Genomic DNA, 19,212 nt, shown 5'->3' with positions numbered 1-19,212 from the left:
GGTTCTGTCATAATTTAATAATAATTTAAATAATACATTTTCTAGTTATGATTATATTCGTTTTTTAGTTATCATATTCTTTATCACAAATGCTGAAATACACAGTGAGTGACTTTTTCAGCAACTCAGGTTCAGATTTTCTCAATTTGTGACTAATTAGAGACTAATATTCAAAGTTATCATTATTTCAACCGAAACATGACACTAACTTTTTTTTTCCTGAAGTGCTGATGATTTGTAATTTTATAATGCACAATGGCCTTGTTCTATATAACACGCAATTCAAGTTGCAGTATTTACAGTGTTGATGGGTGTACATTAGGACATGAATGTACTTTATCTTGACTGCTTTCTTATCCATAGCCACTGTCAATGATCAGTTAAACTCACCGCTCCATTATCCCTGCAGTCCTCAGATTTTTTCCAAGTCAGCTGGAACATCTGCTTTTTGCTCACTCCACAGTAATGGAAATGTATTCTAATTTCATTACAGTTGTATGTGTTCTGCTCAGTGTCATAGTCAGGACCACTTAAACCAAGACCAAGTCAAACCCAAGACTTTGACCATTCCAGTCCAAATCAAGAACAAGACCAAAGCAACGTGTAGCTGGTTCAAGACCAACACTAGACCAGGTCTTTATTCCCCTTATAGTTCATCTATGTGTCTAACTGCACCAACAGAAATTGTTATACTAAACACTGGTTTCTTAAATGAACCCTAAAATAATGGTCATCTTTAAGGAACTTATAATCCTAATATAAAGGGAGCAGATTTGTATGTTAATACAAAAAGTAACAAGTAAAAAAAATTGCAGTGAGTAAAATATCAAGTTGGTGTTAGGTAAGGTAACTGCGGAACCTGAAGCTACAAAGTTACTACATTAAAAATACTCCTCAATAATGTATTAGATAGCACATACCAAATAAGATGACAAACAGAAGCAGATGAAACTAAAGGCCAAAACTTTAAATTTTCTGTCAGTGTAGCTGAAATAGATTCTTGAAGTTTTGTTAATAAGCAGATTGTTAATGTTTGCAAGCATCCTTGCTAATTAGCTTACCTTTCTCCAGGCCCTCTTTGACATAGTCCCAGGCTTATAATAAACTTAAACTGCAGAGTTGAAATCTAGCTGTTTGTTTTCACTTTAAACTCATTTGGAAATGCACCCATTGTGGTTTAGCCTCACAAGGTATATAGTCTTTTTTTAAATGGAAATTTTCCCTAAATATTTCAAGAAAACATATGTCAGTCAACATGAAGTGGCAAAACAAAGAAGCGAACAATGCCAAGCTCTATCAACAACATGCCACAGCAGCAGGTGGCAATATTACCCAAAATGTTAACACTGAAAGAGCAAATCTTATTTTTTTCTTGTCCACATGTAACTACATATATGGAATTTAAGAAAATCTGTACACTACGAGTTTTTCAAAAGCTTCAATTTCACTGACCTAAAACACTGTTTACCCACTGATGAAAGATTAAAGATGAAAGTGCTGTGCTTTCCAAAACGACTGTGTATACATAGAAATGGCCTTAGACTAAGTTTGTTATAGAAACTTCCACATAGCTATATTAACATTTAACATTTTCAAGGATTTAACATTTGAACAAAAATTATTAATGCCACTGAAAAGTTACTGAAGGCTAAATTAAAAGCAGTCCAAAAGTAGTTTAGGTATCCTCAGATGTGGTCTTGTCATCTTTTTCTGCGCATGACACAGACGCCAAAACCTTCAGAAAATGGTTTCAAAAAAGGTGTTTTGTTTAATTTTTAAAATGGGTTGGACAAGAACCAGATAGTGGGGAGCATTAGAAATAAATATCAGTCCAAACAATGTGTTAATACCTCCTACCTCGATATGCATTACAGGACTTGATTACACTGTAATACTGTAATTTTGCTTGTTTGTTTTCATAAAAGTGACTCTGAATCCACCTACTTTTGGAGAATTTGGAGAATTCACTTCCCTCTGAAGGTATTCAAACTATTGTCTGACACATTAAGCCTTTTTTTTTATGTCCAGTTGTGATTTTGTAAATAAAATGTAATATAACCTTTCAATCATTATAACAACATCTGTGTTGATTAGAAGACCACCCGGTATTGTTAGCCACAGCAAGCAAAGAGATTGTGTGTTAGATACGCCCCCTGCTCTGAGAACAAGCTTTTCAGGCCCATGGTCTCTTGTGATTTATATGGCAAACCAAAGTTCACTGTTCAAAGATTTACTGATAAAAAGTAGCCCCGGAGCTGCATTTCAGCCTGAAACAAACAGGATTCTGGGTGGTTTGTCCACTTTTTCTTTCTTAATGTGCCATAGAGTGGTGCTATGAAATGCCTCGAAGTAATTATTTCCAATTCTCTCTGTATGTTTTGACAGGTTTGATTACACCATGGATAACAGCACCTTGGGATGGCTCGGAGATGATAACACATCTCTTCAACTTGAACTTCAGTCGTGTACTTTATTGAGGCATCGGGTCTCTCGCATTTTCCTGTATGCTTTCCTCTCGGTTGGCATCATCTGCACAGTTGTGGGCAACTTCCTGGTGGTCTTGTCCATTGCTTACTTCAAGCAGCTGCAGTCCCCCACAAACTGCTTCGTCATGTCCCTGGCAGTGGCTGATTGCCTAGTTGGCCTTGTAGTGATGCCTTATAGTATGATTCGAACTGTGGAGGGGTGCTGGTACTTTGGTTCTCTTTTTTGTCGGATACACTCTAGCCTAGATGTTATGCTCTGCACTGCCTCCATATTTCATCTCAGCTGCATCGCCTTCGACCGTTACTATGCTGTCTGTAACCCTCTAGTTTACTCTTTAAAGATGAGCCACAGGCGGGTAGCTCTCCTCATCGCTGTATGTTGGCTTGTCCCCATACTCATTTCCTTTGGCCCCATTATGCTAGACCTTCATGTTGCTGGTGTAGACATGCTGATTCCTAAAGATTTATGTGTGTTCTTGGTCAGTCGCATTTATGCTGTCATGGCTTCTTTAGTAGCCTTTTACCTGCCCATGGCAATCATGCTAGTAGCCTACTGGAAGATCTTCAAAGCTGCCAAGCGGCAGGCCAGGCAGATCAGTGCCATGGAAAGCCAGATGGCTGCTGGAGTGGGTAAAGACTCAAGCAAGAAAAAAAGACACAGGAATGCCATGAAGAGGGAGAGAAAGGCAGCGAAAACTTTAGGTATCATCATGGGAGTTTTTCTCATCTTCTGGATGCCCTTCTTTACTGTCAACATCGTGGACCCGTTCATTGAATACAGCACAGAGGTGGTCCTCTGGGATCTCTTTCTATGGTTAGGGTATATCAACTCATCCCTAAACCCTTTCCTGTATGGTTTGTTCAATCGCTCCTTTCGGAGGGCGTTCCTCATGTTTATGGGCTGCAGGGTATGCCTGCCCGGATCATCCCCCGGGATGGAATTATCGCATACTCGAAAAGAGGCAAATGAATGTGCAGAGCAATCCTAAAATATATATTATCTACAGTATTTATACATGTAGGTGTAGATATTTCAACAAACAGTGAGGGCTACATTTTTTTAAATCAACAACATTACTCTCGGACTACTTCAGCCACAGTTTTTGTTAACAGCAAGGCAAAATATGCTTAAAACTGAGAGAATATCATTAACTGTGACCTGTCCACTAATGAGGGTGGGTTTAAAACTATGCCTTCAACCATTATATAAGAATTTGTTCCCAGCCTATGGGTTCATTTTCATAAAAATTACATTATTAATTTTTCTTGTTATTATTATTACATTTGTTTCAAAAGGATTTACAAGAGGAAAAAGGAGCAGATCATAAAGTTAAGTAAGAGCATGATTGTGGGAAATAAGCAGTTAGACGTTTTGGTTAACTTATGTGAATTGCTCTGTCCTTAGAAGATCCTCTGTTTAGTGTAAGGAATGTGTAAATGCAGGTATGATGATGGTACAATTCCCAACGAGTAGGCAATGTGAAAGGTCAAAGTGTCAAAAGCCGCCTCTTCAGGGTTTGTGTTGAACTAAAACCGACTAAATCCTAGGTGCTGACCATTCCCGTATTTATCCTTAAAGTAATTTTTAAAGGTCTAAAAAAATAGGCCAAAGGTTTTAAATTTGTGTTTTTCATTTAATAAGAAAGAGAACCAAAAGATACCTAAATTAAAGGTTTTATGTAAGAGTAAACAATTCTCAAGATCTAAATGGGGGAAAGTTTGGAAGATTTGTGAAGCAAGACTTGGAGAAGCAAGTTGAAAGAAACAGATGAAACTTCACTTCAGCAACATGCAGATTTAAACCTCATGTAAAGGTAAAGCTTATTGATGTTTATAAATTTGCTCTTCTTTGCTCAAGAATTTGAAACTATAGTGATTAAATTCACTGACATTTAGACCTTTTGTATCATTCCTGAGCTTGTCTGTATCATAGTGTCATTTTAAGACAAGTCACATGATCATAAAATATCAATACCTTCTTCATTTCATATGTAGATTTAAAATTGTTGTTTTCTGAGGGTTACTGTTGATGAAAGTATAATCTGATTTTAAACTCTTTCAGAGAAAATAATAAACTCAAGATAAGACTGGCTAGCAAGGACTACAAAACACACCCTGACTGAACTGACTGGCAGAGAAGCAGGAATTCACACCAGTTTCAATGTAAGCAGAAGCAAAAATAATATGAAAAACAGAGCGCACAGCACAAATTTGGATGTGTCTTTTGTTCCGCTTTTGCTGGTATTTGCAGTTTGTATGATTTTGCAGCACGATATTTAGATACAATAGCTACTTACACTTACACCCTGAGAGTTTCGATATAAATACACATTACATGAGAAATAATCGAGAACGAAGAATAAATAAACCCTGTTTATAAATATTTAAAGTTTAAACATGGTTCCCTGTAAGAATAGTCGGTGGCTAATTCCTACACAACCCAATGAAAACAGAGTTTGGATCTCATTGACATGACATTACCCACTATGATTGATTACACACACCCAGAAACATTCATACAAAACATCATTTTTTGCGTACACTTATGACTGTTGATAAATATTGCAAATTACTGAGTAAAGAGCAACACATGCGGATAAAAAATTTGAAATATTCAATATTTTGTAGATTTTATAGATTTGATGTTTATTGAGCCAATGCCTAATTGGCACTATTAGATGTTGTGCTTGACTTTTTCTCACTGTGTGGTCCCTGCAGGACAGCTGCAATATTAAACCTTACCTGGTGATACAGCTTCAAGTGACACTTCAAGACATTTCGTCAGAAATATTGTTTCATAAAAAATGTTCAGTCTGCCAAACCCTAAACATGTTTCTTATTAGGGTTTATTGGATGCAATCTATATGCAACCTAAGGTGTTATGCTAGCCCTGATGTTCTTTTCTTTCATTTCTCTTTTCCATAAGTTTACCATTTTTTATTATTAAAATGAATACTTTTACGTACCTTGTTTACTTACCTGCATCATTGATACAGGTGAAGTAAAGTCTCAGTTTAAGATGGGACAGGAAGAGAAACAGATATAAGGTAATTAAATACACTATGTGAAAAAAAAAAACCCTACTGGGCCACACCTCCTAATTATAATCATTAATGACATGTTTTCCTATGTGATACAAATGCTTTTAAGGAACTAAGTCTACGTGCCCTGTCCCAAATACTTTCATCTTGTGTTATTTACTGGATGTGTTCAGTGATGTTAACAGCTGTTGACATCTATCACACCTCTCTTTAGCACATTTTGTGAGAGCTAGAAAATGACAATATGACTTATGACAAAGGAACATTTGTAGTAAACCTTTAGTGTCAATATGTTAATTTCTAATCCTGTCAGTGTTTTTATTTGTGTTGCTCAGAAATTGAATTGAAAGCACTTTATCATATGGTTTCATCACAGTATAATATTGGATGTGATGATGTGCTATGGCTTATCATTACAGCTGTTATCAACCTTGCAGTAAATCCTGCACATAAAAAGTCACTACAGTGTACAGAGTTCGTTCTGTGTGCTCTTTAGGTCAGCCTGTGGAAATATATTGGTCGGGTAAACTTGACACTTCATGTTGCTCGAAGGTCAGTGTGATTGATTATCTGTGCCTTACGAGGGTATTATGAAGTGTATGCAAATACACTAAATCGCATATACAGTGGGTGAGAGGCTCACCCACTGTATTTGGATAAGTTTTGGGACACTCTGTCCACAAAGACCTCAAGCGGGGAGAGAAGATGAAAATGTAACAGTAACGACAGTGACAGTGAAAAATATGTAGAATGTAAAATAAGATGTGAACTGTAATGCACATTTTTCCCCAAGTTGTACACTTTTGCTTTTTCCAAAGTGAACAAATTTAACTTTGTGAACAACTTCTCTTCTAAGCCATAATTAAGATTAAGTTTTATTATATTGTGAAACACTGGATTGTATATATCAAACCAAATTATCAAATAATATACACATTTGTGAACACTTACACGAAATTTATTTCGAGACATCATAAATTTCAAGATTTTTTTTTACTTTCTAACGTTAACATTATGTGAACAAATGGCAGATAAATACATAAGTAAACCCATCCTTTAAAGTAATGATACACAACCTGTAGTAGCCTGTGATCTACAATATACACAGTAGACTTTTCACAGTATGTATAATAACCTCTTCTTCTTCACCCACCTCCACAGGCTGATGCAGACACAGATGGTCTTGAAACACACAGAACAGACCTCACTGGGCCATGGGAGCTGATGCTCCACAATGCATCAGCAGTGCAAAGCAAAAAAGCTGTTTTAAATGCTGATTGTTTCTTTAGTAGTTATTCATTAGGAAACACAGTTTACTGCACCCATGTTTGGTATTTGAAAATCCAAAGTTTAGCACATGAATTCCTATCTGATTGTAACATTATATTGTGGATAGCAGGTGTTTAAACAGAGTCACCAAGTTTCCTGCAGTAAATAAATGTACAAATTTCCATTAATAGAGGAACTGTACCACATAGAGGATTGTACCACATTCAGTATGTGTTTTGAGGTGGTAGATTTCTGAGGATTTGAATGGTGGTTTGTAATGAGCTCACAATGGAAACTAGAATTTTAATCTTAAGTATGTATGCAATATTTTAATATACCCTAACTTTCCATTTATTATTACTTCCATGGATACAAGTGTAATGGAGATGGAATAAAGTTTGTGATGTAATTGACTACTTGCATCATGTACACGGTAAATTGGTGTAGGATGGTGTATGAGTTGTTTAAGTTGTGGCAAGAGAAGCTAGATGTGGCTGAAATGTTCACCTAAACACGTTGTTTCCATTACCAAAAACTGCTTGCTGGGGTCTGGAGTCAATATACATCTTAATTACTGTGTATGTTCTTGCAGACAGTTTACTCATTAAATACGTTAAACCTGTCATGTAAAAGGAAGCCTTCTTCATTTCTTTGCTACAACCAAGTTCCTATCATGTTTAATCAACTTGCATCACATATTTCTGCACTGTTTGCATACATCCTCACAGCAAGCTGTTCTACAACTTACCGGCACCAGAAAGGTTTAGATGATAGATGATAGTTGACAACAAATTCAAAAAACCTAATGAAGCACTTTTTTGTGTCAGTAATGTGATTTAATTCGCTGTTAATGTTATAGCAGCACAATCATAGTGGGAACTTATTTTTCAGCCCACTCCTTTTATAATTTGGGATACCTCAGCCTTTTCTTCTTGTTTCTCTTCTGGAAGAATAGTTTCTTGAGAGCCACACTTACACTGAAGTCTACATGGATCAAATGAAGGTCCAGATGTATCTCTCAGGTCCTGTGTCAGGTCTTTGGGTGGCTTTTTTTTAATCAAGGTCTTTTTTTTATTGAACAAAAGTTATATTTAACAAAAATTACAGCAGTATTAATAAACAGTTTTACTTCTTTCTCCCCCCATACCTATCCAAAACAATGCAACCAAGGCCCAGCCAGTTATGCTGGATGTTTTTTTTCTGTTTCTTAAGGACATGACTTTCAGATAAAGTTCTTTTTTTATACACCATTTGTCCAGTTTAATCACATTTCTTTTAAAAACACACTACACACCATGCTGAGATGTGCAAAGTTTTAGGCAAATAGACCCACTGACTCCCTTCGTTGATGTAAAAATATTATTTTATATCTGCCAAACTCTGTCATCTTTACCATTTTTTGTAAACTCACCTACAAAAATGGAAACAAAAGATATGTGTACCAGACTGCTTGTAATAAAGCACCTAAAGATATAATAAAATTATCACTGGTTCTTTGCTAAGTTGTCTTTTATGTGTAAACCCAACACTGGTTCATCCTGTGAATTAGGAGCCTTTTCGTACTTGAATGATTCATAGATCAGTGCAGAGTGATTTATAGCTGTCAGTCTGTGTTTGTTACCTTTGGCATTTTTTGTAGATTCAGCTAAAATGGGAATGGGAATACATTTTGTGTTGTTTTTGATAGGCTGCTATTAACAAAGTCGAGATCAGTTTAAGAAATTACAAGAAACATTTATATGACCACATAAAAGCTTTGTAATCAGGGTAACTATATACATTTATATGGTCTATTTTCATGCTCGGGCACACTCTCCAATTAATAAATTATACTTTATTGAAATAGAATGTTACCTCTTGCTGTACATAGTATTTACTTAGTACACTTCATCTCCTTCATGATCTTATGAAATGGAAAGATATGAAGATAGGAGCTGTTCCAATTTCACATTTTTATATCATTTATTAGTTTTGGACATGCTTAGCAATGAAAAAAGTACTTCCCTTCCACTAAAGAAAAAAACTGGGTAAACTAATGGTGGAATTAGGCTTCTAACAGGAATCAACTATGGTTTATTGGTCTTCATGGAGTTGCTCCCTTTCTCTCTATTAATGTGCACTGCCTACAATTCCAGATTTATGAAAGTGTGCTTGTGCTTTCCTGAAATCTTTTTGTATTTCTTTGTCTTTTTGTAATTTGTATTTCTCAGTCAGTAGACATATTCTTACTGCTGCTCTGACCGCTGTCATTAAATGCAAGTGTTAATTTGTTTCCAACAGATTCACTTTTACTAAAAACAACTCATCCCAAAAGTATTTAGCTGAACTTAAAGATGAATAGGTGCACAAGGTAAAACAGCCAAAGCAACAGTGACATCTTCTGGATGAAGGAGATATTTTTCTTTAATCATGAATCAAATAACATAACTTAACTGAAAGACTAAGTTATGACTTAACTAAAAAATTATTGTCTCCACATTTTTTTCCTTTCCTACATTTTTTGCCTTTCATCTGATAAGCATTAAAAAAACAACATAACTTGACATTACTGTTCACTTGGCAATTTTGGCCACTCGTCTTTACAATGACTTGTCAAAAAAGAAACAGAGGCGCAGATTAATGATCATAATTCATTATGAAATTTTACATTTGATTAAATTGTGGCACCAATACAAAAATGCACTTGTGATTTTACTTTCGCGGAGATTGAAAACTTTGTTTCGGTACAGGTATTTGTTCTTTTGCTTCTTTGTCTTTTGTTAAATCACAAAACATGCCAAACAAAACGATAACCATTTACTCTCAGTCTTTATCACACAGTGTGAGCTGGCTAACATTTAAAGACATCAAAACTGCCTGATACAAAACTGTAAGAAAAACATACAACAATACTAATTATCCAGCCTTATGTTAACTGTCTTTCCCAAAATATTACATTCTTAAAAATTGCCAGCTGTCAGCTGTAGGCTATGAAATCTTCACATCCAGTGCCTTCAAGCGAAAAAGCATTAAGTCCAAACTTACTGCTTATTTCACACCCATGTCCCAAATGTGGCATTGAGCAGTTCACTAGAAGTTTCATCCAAATAAACATGGTGGGACCCAAGGGATTGGGATAAGGGTTTCTTTTTTTTGCCTGTTTGTGCAAGGATCAACCCATTATTCTCAGCTTTCATCGTGCCTTGATTCTTTGATATTATGTGAACACAAAATTATGCCTTATCACGGTCTTTCTTACATGTTGGTCCAATATGGCCCTTTGAAAATAAATAAAAGCCTCTCTGGTGACCGTCTAAATGTCAGTCTCTTTCAGGCCATAGCATTCTGCCAGATCATAAAACTGATAGCTACTCTGCTCACAAGAGTTGTAAATCCCCATAGACACCGTGTCCACCGTTTCAATTCGACCAACAGCAGGTGTGGTGCATTTTCCTGTCCCTCCCTTAATTTTATTTGACAGATTATTTACTTTCTCTTTGAGCTGGAAGGAGGACTTTCGCAGTGGTGGAAACAGACTCCATCTCTTGAAACCTAGTGCATGTCCTTTTCTCGTGTGCAGCAAAGAGCTGCCGCAGAATTCGTGCATGGGGTAGCCAGGCTTATAATCGCCTCTCTGATCCCTTGTCATTCCCTTGACAGCAGTCCGCCACCTCTGGTCATAGAAGCGGCGAAGGACCCTACGTTTCTGGTGACACTGGCACTTGAGGAGCCTAGTGAAAGCCCGCTGGAACTCTTTACTGGAGCAGGGGTAGATCATGGGGTTGATGCAGCTGTTGAAGTATCCCAACCAAAAGATCACCTTGAACACAGTTTCAGAGGGTTTTAGTGCTGGGAAGAAGGAACCTAAAAGGAGATGAAGCCATCAGGAAGATGTGTGAGTTAACATAAAGTAAATGAGCAATATAGTACAAATATTTTCACAAATATCCTACAAAGAGCCACTGAAGATAAAAGTTAATACTGTAAGAGAATTTGTACATATGCAAAATGTATTAATTTAATAAATATGAATGATTTTTACAGTTGGATGCTGTATATCATTTTGTCAGTCAGGTTGAATACTAAATAATAATAGGTAAGTAATAATAAAGCAAAATAATTATATGGAATAATCTTAATTTAACAAAGATATATATATACTGCAAGAAATACACACGTCTATGCACAGCTGTGATGTACTATTATGTTATGTGTATATGTATTTGCACTCTCACAGCAGGATCTTTTTAATGATTTATTGTGCACCTGCAGTTTTTTTTTGCTTATGTTTGTTAATAGAAGCAAAGGAGGTTCTGACATTTTAAGGACAGATATTTATAGAACATGCTTCACCCACAAGCCTCAGGGCACAGAACTTTTTTTCTTTTTGTTTGAATAGCATGCATGATGAAGGCAGATTTTCTGGTATTTACAGATTTCTTGAATGGATTTAACTGATGCTAACTGATTACATGAAATGTGCCAACACAATATTAGATGGGCTTTTTCCTGTATGAAAGCTTTCACTGAGGGGTCAGGTAAAACATACACATTGCTATCAAAAATTGTTTTTTCCATGCTCCAAGGACTCACACCAGGCTTAGCACAATGATTCATAAAACCTTTGAAATGTTCCATTTAATGCAAGCACATCGCCTTTGTTTCTGCTGATGTTTCTGTCTGTGTTTGTTATTGGTTTTGCCTGATGTGAAATACTGGAATGGATAACCTCTAAATATTCAATTTATCATCTCTATTTAGAATAATGGAAAAAGAAGTCAATTTCTATTATTTCTTGTAGTAGGGATTATAGATATTTAAGAAATATGGAATATATGGAAGTTTTCTAGCTTTTGTGCATATGACATTACACACTGGTAATTTAACAAATGAGAACATTAGAGGTTTTCACAATGAAAATTGCTTTTTGCACAGCTGACTAGCAGCACAAGGCATTTTGCTTTGCTCATATACTCCCAATGCTATTTTTAGTACATTAGTCCGATGACACCCTTATTTTTCAGAGGAAGCTGCTTTTCTCTATTTCTTTACCGTTATTCTTCTTTCTCTCCAGGCCTGGGATTTAACATGGCATCGAGCCTGGACACAGAGGCAACATTTAACAATGCTATGATGTCAAGTCTGTACTGATATCCCAGAAATCCATTTTCTTTCTGCTTAGTACTGCACAGAGGCTTGCGTGTAATGTCCAGAGTTCATGCTCTGACATTACTGACCAGGAAACAGAAAGAATGCACTTAGATTAAAAGAACTGGATGATGAAACAAAGTTTAGACTTTCTTCATAGTCTCATTTTGCTTTCATCACTACCCACCCAAATTCACTCAGGATTAAAGACTAAGATTAATAAATTAATAAGAGGAAGGGATGTTGTTTTTTGATTTATGTCCCTAAAATGACATCACCTTTAGAGGCAGGCAGCAAGTGATTCACCACTCTGACGCACAGCCACAACACCATGACAACAGGTATATTTTTTATGTATTTGTTTTATTGCTTCTGAGATGGCATTCTTTTTTAATTCGGGTGTCTACGAGGTGGTTGCCATTTTGAATCCTCACTGACTGTGATTATCATTTTGGTCCACAGTGGTCCTGGAACATTTTGTGATGGTTCTTTTGTGAAAACAGACAGAATCCTAATCAGTCCTATTTTACTAACCTGATGACACTTTCCCACTGACATTTAATTTTCTTTCAGAAAGTGTGTATTTTGTTTTAGGCTTTTCTAAAGCTAAAACTCAACATATGGCCACCAACTGCTAACATATACAGACACTGAAAAACTTGAAACCTTAAAAGTGAGGGGATGGAGGCGCCTTGCTGTGCTGTGTGGATGTTGGGCAAAGACATTTTGTTGGCATAGTCGATTTTTGTCCACTTGTGCCCTCAGATTCATTGCAAAAAAACACAGCTGCTCATAATGATCACCTTTATTTGTTCCAGTATGACCATTCCTCCATCAATAAGGGTTGCCTGAATGTTTTGACAAGAAAACAATGTGAATTGTATCTGTGCAGGTTCTCAGTCAGTCAGATCAAGATAGTCTTGGGAGCTTGAAAACGAAGGTAACTGGATTTAATTAGGTTTGTGAAGACATTTCACCTTGTTCAGTTCTAAAAACAAATGTTGGCAAGCCCCAAATATTTAACCTAAAGTGGGGGTTGTGGCCTTTGGAGATGGTGCTGAGGGTCATGAGGTCATTACTTGAGCTGAGGTGTGAAAAAAGGCGTGGGTCATTGCCATACTGGGGGTCAAGGGTGAAACTAATATGAGACCTTGCCCCACCCTGTGAGGTGATCTTCTGAGGTCAGCTGAAGCAAGGTGTGAATGGGGTTGAAATGCCTGGGAGGGGATCTCAAGAATGCATTGGAGTTGGCTGACAGTGGGAGAGTATAGCCAAAGAAACTGAACACTTATGAGAGATTTTAAATAATTTATCACCATGGTCAGAACATCAAATGAAGGAATATCCTTTGTCAAAATTGTTTTTGTACTCAGGTATACTGCCAGTGGTCTGCAAAGTCAATTTCAAAGCGTAATATAGTTTTGTTCTGGGAAAACATGTCCGCCCAACAACTTATTAATAGATTTGATAAGTTATATGGTTCAAGTATAACCACTGAAAAATTACTTAGCTACTTTACGCTCAGGTCAAATAAGATCTTCAGCTTCACTGACAGAAAAAAACAAAAACAAAAAAAGACGATTGCATATGGACTCTAAGCCCCTGTCCACACATACTTGGATATTTTGGAAGACATAAATTTTCTTTGCATTTGTGACCTTTCCTCTACTTTTAAACAGCGTTTTAGGCCACTGAAAATAGGCCTTTTGAAAACCTCTTCCAGCCTGAAGATTTTCAACAACAACATTTCTGTATTAATATGTCGACAAGGAAAGCAAGGATGTTATCTTGGAACATCAAAGATGTGCGCCTTTATTTCAGTTTTTGATGTCAGACTGCTTGGTTTTACTGTTTTTTCATGTGTTTTCATGTCGATGAAGATGAAAACAAAAGTGGAAAATCCCTGTATTAAAACGTACCTGTGTACATGTGGGTGTAACCTGTAGTCCTTATCAAGACGTGACGAACACAAAATAACTCTGGATCAAATACCAGCCACTGTTTGCAATCTACCAACACCAGTGGCATGAATAACAACAAATAGAGGATGCCCTCTGCACTTACTCACTTAGTTTCATTGTAATATCTAAAACGTTTTTCTGGACTTTATTCTTTGGACTTCTGTCAGAATAATTGAGTGCTTCCTTTTTTTGTACACATTTCTAACAACTAGCAGTCATTTCTGTTATGATATTAATGAAATGACAAATGACATATTATCATAATACAAAACTGCAAATATTACAGGTTGTAGTAATAGCAAATGTTTACTAGTAGTTAACATTAGTTGTAAAATTTTAGATTTTGTGATTGCTCGTCTCCCGTTACTTTCCTGCTTAATCAAATCTGCTTGTGAATCACGCCCGGAGTCCACAACTAATTTAAATATTTTAAAATGGGTCATCACTATCAAATGCCCCCCACAATAACTACTATCACAAGAGGGGCTAATAATAAGGTGTAGCTGAGTATTTACAGCAACATGACTGTGTGTATGGGATTAATACAATATTTTCATGATGATGAAGGGGCCAGTCACACAGCATAACAATGGGGTTTTGTTAATGTGTTACTGAGGTGTTTTAACAGACTTTGGACAGTAGAGGTCTCTAGCTCAGATAATTTAATGGTCAGAATCGCAGACAGATTAAAAGTAGCTAATGTTGTGTCACATTTTGAAGCCCTGAGATGAGCATTTACCCCATCGCTTTCTTGGTTGCAAAAAAAAAATGTATGTGACTAAGATTGGTAGGTCTGACTGTGAAACCACATGCCTAATGACATGCGGTTTTTGTTGTTAGCCAATAAATATGCAGTCTCATACCACAAATTAGCCACTATTTTTAAAAATGGCATGATCAAGAATTATGAAACAATTACAAAACATTTTTTAAATCCATTTTGAGTGACTGAGTCCATAAACTCAACAAGAAACTCTTTACAGAGCTCAAATCAGAACAACGTCCTCACATAGTTTTCAGTAGGACCAGAAGTCCTTTTGCAACTACAGCTATCGCCACCTGTTGGCCTTCAGAGAGACTGCAGATTTTTTGTGGACTTCCTCATTGGCTTCCTTTTTCTGACCCAGAAGCTTCAGTCAACTCTCGAAAAACAATGAGGAAAACAAACTCATTACTTATATTAACATTACTTATATTCATAAAAACCACATTTACAACAACCAATTTCAGTCTATTAAACAATAGTGGGTGAACACATTTAAAATCAGTTGTGCATATTTGAAAAAAAAAAAAAAAAGCATTCTCTGCTAAGCCTGAAAGAAGAACCAGTTAATTATACCACCTCAGTGGTCGTGGTTGGCTTTTACAGAGGGAAAGAAATGGCCTTAAACGGAAATCTGACAGGCCATTCCTCTTTATTTCATCAGTTTCTGGCAATATAAAATGGGTCTGGTGTGCTAATATAGGTTGAAATGAGTCAGAGGATTCCATCTAGATTTGGATCATCACACAGAAAAGTCCTGATTGGTATAAGATGAGCTGAACGTAAAGCTCTGCCTTTCGGCAAAAAGTTACCCATTAATGTCTGTCTCTGCGATGGACCAACATCACCGTGTCTGACTGACCGAGTGTAGGTTAGCGAGCGGTGCTAAGGGCCCACACTCATCTGTGAGTGGTTTGGGAAATAAAAGGCAGCCACCCATAGGGATGAATTGACAGTGTAGAACTTTATTGATCCCTGGTGGAACTTAATGTTTAAAAGTACTTCCTTTGAGGAGGCCTGAGGTCATCTCTCAAAGGATTTTTGCAAACCAGATGGCTTACAGCACGATGACTAGATTCTTAGAGTTCAGAGTTTTATTATGCTTTAAAAACCAAATTGCAGGTCATCCATTAATCTACAGCAGACGTTAGTTTAGATTATAGTGTTTTGATAGTCTGACTTCCTTTATCATGCAAATTAGAGGCCTTTCTAACAACTCAAGATAACACCAGACATAATTAATGATCCCTTTTGGCTGAACTGCCTTTCAATGCAGATTTTTAGTGTCACCATTTTAGATTTAAGAGTCTGTATGACCTTTTCTAAAAGCAATAACGTGATCACAAAGTCAAATTATTACAATCATTACAGTAATGTTAATTAAAACTATTATTAGAGACTGCCTTGAGGTGCGCAAATTGATTAATAATGTGTGTAATGAAATGTGTACTGACTTTTAACATTTTAAACCTTTAAATCTCATTCCTGTCATTTTTAATCACACGCTGAGGACGGAGTATCTGTCTGACTTAGGCATACAAATAAACTTGCCCTTTTCTTTTCCATTAAGTGAATAAAATGATAAGTAGCACCAATTTCATTTCATGCACCCCGTGTGTCCCTGCAGGCTTTGCTCTAATAATTCCAGTCTGTAAAAGGAGAGGTGCAGCAAGAATCAGAGTGCTGTGTTAGTGCTATGCCCAGTATGATACTGGCCATTTGTTCTGAATGGCTCTCACAATCAATTATGTGAAATATATGCAAAATGAAAATCTGTGGTGCCACCATTAACATGTGGCACCAGAGCTCTGTTAGTCTAACTCTAGGTGAATCTAGTCTAGCCTGAATCCTGCTATGTAGCCACTCTTTATTTATTCAATTTTGCATTTCAATCATTCTTTTTGTTGCTAATATCCATATTGCCTCTTTTTGTGTTTTAAGGTGTGCCTTTATGTCCAGTTTTGTCTTTAAATTTAAAGCTATTTCCATTTGATTCCACTCTAAAATGTGTTCGTTCAGTTTGATTTATGTGTTGCCATAAAGACTGAATTGGTCACCCTCAGCAGAGGGCCTTTTCAACCATCTGCAGGGGGAAGAGAGGATCTCTTTGCCTGATTTGAATCTTACATCCCACTCTCTTAGTACTGTAGTCAACTTAATGAATATGCTCAACAATAAAACATAAATGTTTATTCTTTAAAATCATGCCTGTCTGAGTTTTTACCAAGGTAAGTAGCCCGCTGGAACTGGTCATCAGTGAAGAATGTCAGTCTGTTATGACTGCTCTTTGAAAAATGTGATATTAGCCATATGAAGGAATAATTACAGTCATGGAAAAATTGCAGGCATGAAAACAAACCACTTTAATGGTCATGTTGCAGAGCTGACCTTTCCTGACAAAAGAATTTGTTTTTGTAGCATTATAGCATCTTAATTTTGATCACTTCCTGGCATAGCTCCCAAAATAAACTGCGTATGAAATCCAGAACACGCAATTTTCTTCTTTTGTTATGCCAAACGCTGATTTTACAGAGTTTATTAACAGATTGAAAGGGTTTTCTTAAATTAAAATTCACGGAATTTCATACGTTTAGGCTTCCTTTGCGACCAGAATTTCGAGTCTTTTATAAAAGTCTGCGCAGCTGTCAAGAGGAGCTGCTTAGACGCAAACATTTTCAATCACAGCGTCAATTTCTTATACTGAACCCGACCCATTTATTCAGAACGCTTTATTTTGGACCGATGTGCATCTCACACATGATCAGTTCAGGAGTAAAATCATAAATCATAGCAGGCCCGAAAAAGGCTTGTTTGTTGCTCTTAAAGATAGAAACTTTTTAAAAGCGCATTTAGGAGAGGAACATTTATAAGAAGTCATATTCTCCGTCTTTGGAAGGAGTCTGGTGGAAATGCAACAGACTGAATCCTATTTTACGCAGGACCCAGCTCATGACCCAGCATGAAATACTAGAAACGATTATATAAAAATAGAAGAGATCAATAAATAAAACATACCCATTGGCAGAAAGAAGAAAAAGGGCAGCCAGCAGAGGATGAACATCCCCACCACTATGGCCAGGGTTTTCGCAGCCTTTTTCTCCCTGGAGAACTTCATCAGCCGCACGGAGAGCGAACTTCGAAACGGGTGGTTTTTGCTGCTTTTTGAGCTCGCCGGACGCGCGTCCTCCAGCACGCTGCGACAGTGTATCCGCAGGACCACTTCCATCGACTTATTTCTCTCCCGTTTGACTCCCGCTTCCAGGCTCCGAGTAGTCCTGCGGGCCACCACGTACACCCTAAAATACATGATGAGAATTACCATAAGCGGGAGGTAGAAAGAGAAAAGCGAGGAGAAGAGCGCGTATCCCGGCTCCTCTGTGATCCTGCAGATGCTTTCGTCCACAGGCGGCGGTTCCTTCCATCCCAGGAGCGGACCGACCGAGATCACAACAGATGATACCCACACTAGGACTAAAATAGCGACTGCCTTTCTCTCAGTCATAATACTTGGGTATTTAAGGCAGTATTTCACGCCGATGTAACGGTCGATGGAGATCATACAGAGGCTGAGGATTGATGCCGTGCAGCAGAGCACATCCACCGCTGCCCAGATGTTACAGAAAACCCGGCCAAACACCCAGCATCCCAGCACCTCTAGAGATGCAGAGAAGGGCAGCACAATAATGCCCAACAGGAGGTCTGCTATGGCTAAGTTGACAATGAAGAAGTTTGTGACGGTCTGTAACTGTTTGTTGCACACCACAGACAGGATAACCAAAATATTCCCAACAATTGCCACCAAAATAAAAACGGAGAGAAAGATCCCAACACCGACAACCTGTGAGTCCATTGTGAAGTTCCTGCATGTGGTGATGCTGTCATTTGGTAACATCTGGTCCAAAACAGATCCATTAAAAGAAGTGAAAAACAGCCCATGGTTGCTTTCGTTCCTCAAGTTAGAGTCTGTCATTTTGAAACGCCATAAAGAGAAGTAAGGGAGTAAGTTTTCTGAAGAAAGCAGTGTGACACGCGTCGTTCTCAGTCTCCTTTCATTCTGTCTTTCCAGTAAGGTTGCCAAGCAGCCGTTCACACTGTCAGCATTTATCACGGGTCAAGCGAAGGGAAAGTAAAAGGCAACAAAACTAAATAAAAATAAAAAATAAAACCGATGGGAAAAAGCCCCTGCAAAAACTACATCCACAAAGACTGACTCGTGATTAGTGTTAAACTCACTTAAACGTGTATGTACACAATGTTTAATAAACTATAAAGTTTGGATGCCATTTTTAAAGATCATTACAAAAAACAAATTCGGTAAATTTAAACATATTTCTTCCATGCGACGGGTTTCCACTGCTGGCATCCTTCATAACAAATCCCAGAGTCAGAGCTGGTACAGCAGGTCTGAACCTACTGCACAGCTCCACCCACACCACAAAAAACATAACGATGGGCTCACAGTCTCCACCAGAGAGCGTATATGTGGTCACGAATTCTGCATGACCGCTGCATGTGTACAAGCCTTAAATGCTCCAGTGCTTTTTTATCACCAGGGTGATGATGAT

The 19,212-nt window shown here is 37.3% G+C and overlaps 2 protein-coding genes across 2 annotated transcripts; one reads left to right on the top strand and one right to left on the bottom strand.

The window, feature by feature from the left end:
* The first annotated feature begins 1,283 nt into the window (after positions 1 to 1,283).
* LOC134629721 (trace amine-associated receptor 1) lies at positions 1,284 to 3,475 on the top strand. The gene is made up of 2 exons (XM_063477242.1): positions 1,284 to 1,339; positions 2,386 to 3,475. Exons 1-2 carry the CDS (start codon positions 1,284 to 1,286, stop codon positions 3,473 to 3,475), a joined length of 1,146 nt encoding a protein of 381 aa, XP_063333312.1.
* A 5,797-nt stretch (positions 3,476 to 9,272) lies between these two features.
* Positions 9,273 to 18,870, bottom strand: adra1d (adrenoceptor alpha 1D). Its single transcript, XM_063475285.1, has 2 exons — positions 17,663 to 18,870; positions 9,273 to 10,639 (listed from the first exon to the last, which is right to left on the bottom strand). Exons 1-2 carry the CDS (start codon positions 18,615 to 18,617, stop codon positions 10,089 to 10,091), a joined length of 1,506 nt encoding a protein of 501 aa, XP_063331355.1. The 5' UTR covers positions 18,618 to 18,870; the 3' UTR covers positions 9,273 to 10,088.
* Between the last annotated feature and the right edge of the window lie 342 nt (positions 18,871 to 19,212).

The sequence above is a fragment of the Pelmatolapia mariae genome, linkage group LG6 (assembly GCF_036321145.2).
Source record: "Pelmatolapia mariae isolate MD_Pm_ZW linkage group LG6, Pm_UMD_F_2, whole genome shotgun sequence".
In the NCBI taxonomy this organism is placed as follows: domain Eukaryota; kingdom Metazoa; phylum Chordata; class Actinopteri; order Cichliformes; family Cichlidae; genus Pelmatolapia; species Pelmatolapia mariae.
This window is presented reverse-complemented; position numbering and strand designations above follow the sequence as displayed.

Coding starts and splice junctions, on each gene's coding strand:
- LOC134629721 (XM_063477242.1), top strand. CDS start 1,284: ATGCCAAGCTCTATCAACAACATGCCACAGCAGCAGGTGGCAATATTA. Junction 1,340..2,385: donor GTGGCAATATTACCCAAAAT/GTTAACACTGAA, acceptor ATGTTTTGACAG/GTTTGATTACACCATGGATA.
- adra1d (XM_063475285.1), bottom strand. CDS start 18,617: ATGACAGACTCTAACTTGAGGAACGAAAGCAACCATGGGCTGTTTTTC. Junction 10,640..17,662: donor TTTCTTCTTTCTGCCAATGG/GTATGTTTTATT, acceptor ATCTCCTTTTAG/GTTCCTTCTTCCCAGCACTA.